Consider the following 4,833-nt stretch of genomic DNA (forward strand, 5'->3'; position numbering starts at 1 on the left):
GGTCAACCTGCACAGCCAGCACCTGACAAGCAGGAGCTAAGTGGCCCCTTTTGGCCATGACAGGGACGGCCACCAAGAGGGGCCTCTTCCAGGCATGAGACAGGAAAGCATTCTAGAGTCACACCAAGCAAGACAAGACTTCACAGCCATCAAAATAAACAGAGATGTTGAAAGATATCCGGGCCTTTTGGGACTTTGATCCTGAGCAGAAAGAGCTACCAGCACCAGCACCAGCACCAGCACCAATACCACCACCATCACCACCACCCATGGCCATCAAGTCAAATCTGACTCTTAGGAACCCTATGGGGCAGAATAGAATGGCTCCTGGGGCTTCTGAGGCTGCCTGATCTGGGTAGACGCTGACAGCCACATCTTGCTACTGCAGAAAGACTGGAGGACTCGAACTGCGGACTTCGCAGTTTACAGCCCAACACAGAAACCACTGTGCTACAAGGTTCCTTGGAAAGGTCTGCAGAAGCAAGTGCTAGAGCACCAACACTGCCCTCTGGCTGAGCACCAGTGTGCCCAGTACTGTGCCAGAGCGGTTCCATGCTGCATGCATTCAACTCACGCAGCAAGCCCACTTGTGGTGAGACCACCTTTATCCCCATTTAACACCAGGAAAGTGGGGCTCAGAGGGGTGACGCAAATACACCCACAGGGAGAAAAGATGGATTGTTGCTGGGTGCCAGTGAGCAGATTTGGACTCACCGTGAGTGGGCTCATGTGACAGAGCAGAACGGTCCCAAGGCTGCCATCTTTACAGGGGCAAAGCCCCCCATCTTTCTTTCTTCCCAAGAGCCATTGGGTGGGTCTGAACCACCATTTATCTGTCACACAGGTGCCTGAAGGGATTTGGCCGGCCACCCCCTCTCTGGGCAGCCCAGCACTTCACCAAGGCTCTTCCATGGCAACATCAAACCCAGGCCTGACTCCAGGCCCAGGCCCAAGCAATTGTCACCAGCCTTAAGGAATGATGAAGGGGTTTTAGAATGTCTGATCATGCACCCCAAACCCTTGTTCTACACGGTCTATAGATGCCTTCCCCCACCCCTCCCCACCACCACCACCACATTCCAACTTGTGGCTTAGAAACATTTAAAAGGAAATGAAAAGATAAATGTCTGTTACTTACAATTCTAAAACAATATAATAATCTTCCGCATCAAAAAAGTCTTTAATCTTGATGATGCAAGGCTGAAAGAGGTGGGGAGAGGGGGAAATGGTGAGAAGGGCTTTGCAAAAGGACCCCACCCACAGGGCAGGGGGCAGGACAGCTGTAGAGCCTCAGGGAGGCTGAGCATCGGTGTGTGATCTCCTGCCATCCGGTGAAGTTACTGGTGGGGAGCAGGTGGGGCAGAATCTAGCTGCTTCCTCAGACAGGACATGCAAGCAGCTCTCCCAAATCCTCAGGAAACCACATTTCACACACCGGGGTGATACCCAAGAAGGAAGCCGGGTCTTCTCATTCCCAGGCCCTCCTGCCCACCACCCCAGAGCAAAGGCTTGCAGGATGGCCTAAGGAACCTGATAGGTTATTTAAAGGTCAATCGGGAGGACGGATGGGGACACATACACACACAAACACACACCACCACCACCCTCTCTGGCTGGCAATTTGCAACCTCTGGTCAGCATGAGGTACATAGCAAAATCTTATAGGTGAAGGAATGCAGGATTAGACATTGGGAGAGCATGTTGTTGATGATTTTATACCCAGAAGACAAAGGACCACCAATAAATCTCAGCAGTGGTCCCTGTTGTTATAAGCCGCTGTGGGTCAGCCTACACCATGGTGCCTCTAAGCACAATGGAACACAATGCCACCTGGCCCGGTACCATCCCTGTGATTGGACCACTGTGTTCTGTAGGGTTTTCAACAGCTAATTTTCCAAAGGAGACCACCAAGTCTTTCTTACTAGTCTGTCTTCGTCTGTAAGTTCTGCTGCATCTGTTCAGCATCAAAGCCACGAGCCAGCCTTCACTGACAGACAGGTGGGTGGTGGCCGCTCTCTGGCTAGCCGGGTGGAAAGTGAGACGTGTACCCCTGAACTACCACTGTCTCCACAAAGCTCAATGTTAGAGGACTGATTTAGGGATTCATTTAGAGAGATACACAGCCCAGCAGAAGCAGGAATCCGCTTATGTCACAAGAAAAGGGAGGAAGGTCTGTAGGGTGTTAGGTTTTATATGGAGACCAACGTACCCTGGTGGTGCAAATGTGGTTAGGTGCTCAGCTGCTACACCCCCAGCAGTTTCACAGGGGAGAAATGTGGTGATTTGTTTCCACAGGGATTACAGCCAAGAACACTCTGGGAGACAGTTCTACCTGCTGTCACAAGGATTTGGGATCATCCTGGGAGCACGGCACAGCAACATTTAAAAAGGTAGCAAAGCCTACCAGGATGATCTCGCTACAAAGCAAGCTCCATCACACCCACTGCTCTGAGCAAGGTCCTCCCTGGATCCTCCCCAGAGCCGGCCCTGGGGACAAACTGTTACATGTGGAGTCAGTGAGGCATCACTGCCCCAGTAGAGACGGACCCTGGAAACTGGGCCAAGTCAAAAAGACGAGTCCCAGAAGACTTATTCAGACCAAGAACCAGGTCCCCCAAGGGTGGCGCTGGGCATAGTGCCCTTAAAAAGTCCAATCAACATAGAGGCTCCCAAGGGGATCTGCTGGCCCCAGTCAATTCAGGGCAGAGAGGCGTGCTTCTTTGGTTCAAGGTAAGGTGAAAAATGTTTTCAAAAGGCAAAAACGACACAGTAGTAGAAGTTCCCAAAGTCGTGAAATCAGTACTAAGAGCAAGTCTATAGAGTGTGGTCCTGGGGGACTGTCATGACCCAGTACTGTGGCCAGTCATGGCACAGACTTCATGAAGAGCTCCTGACAATGCAGCAGTCATTCAAACACCTAGGCAGGATCTCGAATAAAGTATGTCGGTACCGTGAAGAAGCTGAAGCTGTCTGAGGGGGAGTCTGGAAGGACCACTAAACCTTATACATTATATCGATGTTGCCCAGCAAGATGGAAAGCTGCCTTTTGTTCCTCTGGAGGAAGAATTTCTTATGGGCGTTTCCAAGAGTGGTATAAAGGTGTGCACATCAGATCAGTATGATGTGCTACATAGACATGCTCTGTATTTAATGCTCCGGGTGGTGTGTTATGATGCTGGCTCGGGGCAGGAAAAAGCTTATTGGCTCTGAAGACCACAGAGGCCAGTAATGACGAACACAGCCTCTGGGTCTATCAGTGCAGCAGCCTGGAACAAGCACAAGCCAATTGAAAAGTTTCATCCACCACTTTGGACACTGTCTGAACAGCTGAGAAATCTTTGAGTCCTGCAAGCAAGTGAATGTCAACTTCATTTGAAAGTTTGAGTGCTTTCTAAATAGCTCTATTTTCAGTCGGCAGTGTGAAACTACTGCGGAAATTAGGAATGAATCCATGTTCTGGATTTTAAGAAAATGCAACATATAAGATCTTAGTCTTTTCATAAAAAAATAACAATAATTTATAAATGATCAAAGGTTCATGAGGGAGGGAGGATGGGAAAATGAGAGAGAAAAATGAGGAGTTGATCCCAAGGGCTCTGGTAGAAAGCAAATGCTTTGAGAATGATGATGGCAACAAATGTACAAATGTACTTGACACAATGGATTATGCTAAGAGCTGTACGAGCCCCCGATAAAATGATTTAAAAAAATAGATCTTGGTCTTTTTATATATTAAAGTATGAGTGAAAACATAAAGTAAGTATGGGTGTTATATTAAACAGCAAGTTAATTCTAAAAAAAAAAAGACTTTTCCATTTTAGAGGAAGTTATCAGTAAAACACTGTACTGTTTGGGGAGATATGGATATGTGGTCATTGCTGTTTCAAAGCAGCGGAAAGGCAAACACAGCTTTCAGGACAGTGGGGTTCCCCCTGGAGAGAAGCAAGGGGTACAAGCGGAAGCACACGCAGCTTCAGCGGCAAGGTCAAGGTGTCATGTCAGCGGGAAGGCATGCTCAAAGGTCTCGGTTTCACTCGTTCACGTTACAGTACGCGTTGGTGTTGGGTGCCGTCAAGCCGATTCCAGCAGTGAGTGACCCGACATGACAAGGTAACACTACCCCACAGAGTTTTCTACGTCACCCCTCTTTTTTTTTTTTAACTTTTAATTGTAAATGGGGTGAAGGCTTTTAGAGCAAAGTCCTATTCTATTCAACAATACACAATTTGTTTCATCTTATTGATAGCCATCCTTACGAGTATCACTTATCCCACCGGGACTTCACACCAGTACAAACTGGTGCAGGCATGGCCAATGGAAAGAGGGCAGTGCACAGGTTGCAAAGCAACCAGATCTGTTGCAATGTCAGGTTTTGAACAGAGTAGCACACAGGCAGCAGTGCCCTATTCAAAGATGGTGGCTGGCCCCACATAACACTCAAAAGGGCACCTGTTGCACAGGAAAGTTGGTTGCTAAAAACTGACAGATTTGATGACTATGCAATAAGTGAACTGCCCTTAGTTCCATTGACCATAACTGAACCAACTGGAAATGGTTCGAAACCCTGGTGTCCAGGCCCTACTCACAGAGCTCTACAGGAGCCTATGAAATATTGTGCCGTTAGCAATAATTTCGTCTTCGTTTCTATTTGCTGTTTGAGCAGTTTGGGGTGGTCAGCAAAGGGATAAAAAATCCTTTTTCCCCCTTAATCATTTTATTGGAAGCTTTTGCAGATATAACAATCCAGAATTAAATTCGATCAAGAATAATTATACATGAATAAGCAAGTGTGGTGGAGAAAGCTGATGGTGCCCGGCTATCAAAAGATATAGC

General features: G+C 47.8%; 1 protein-coding gene and 1 pseudogene across 1 annotated transcript in view; one reads left to right on the forward strand and one right to left on the reverse strand.

Moving 5' to 3' along the window:
- The window catches only part of CHEK2 (checkpoint kinase 2), a 53,508-nt gene that overhangs the window by 16,521 nt on the left and 32,154 nt on the right, over positions 1-4,833 (reverse strand). Inside the window, exon 9 of the mRNA XM_045289539.1 lies at positions 1,139-1,200. Within this exon, the coding sequence (XP_045145474.1) occupies positions 1,139-1,200 (62 nt within the window). The remainder of the gene's footprint in view (positions 1-1,138; positions 1,201-4,833) is intronic.
- On the forward strand, positions 1,796-3,359 carry LOC105979746 (annotated as a pseudogene).

Source organism: Echinops telfairi, unplaced genomic scaffold, assembly GCF_000313985.2.
Source record: "Echinops telfairi isolate 266 unplaced genomic scaffold, ASM31398v2 ScPeMD7_29;HRSCAF=101, whole genome shotgun sequence".
Lineage (NCBI taxonomy): Eukaryota > Metazoa > Chordata > Mammalia > Afrosoricida > Tenrecidae > Echinops > Echinops telfairi.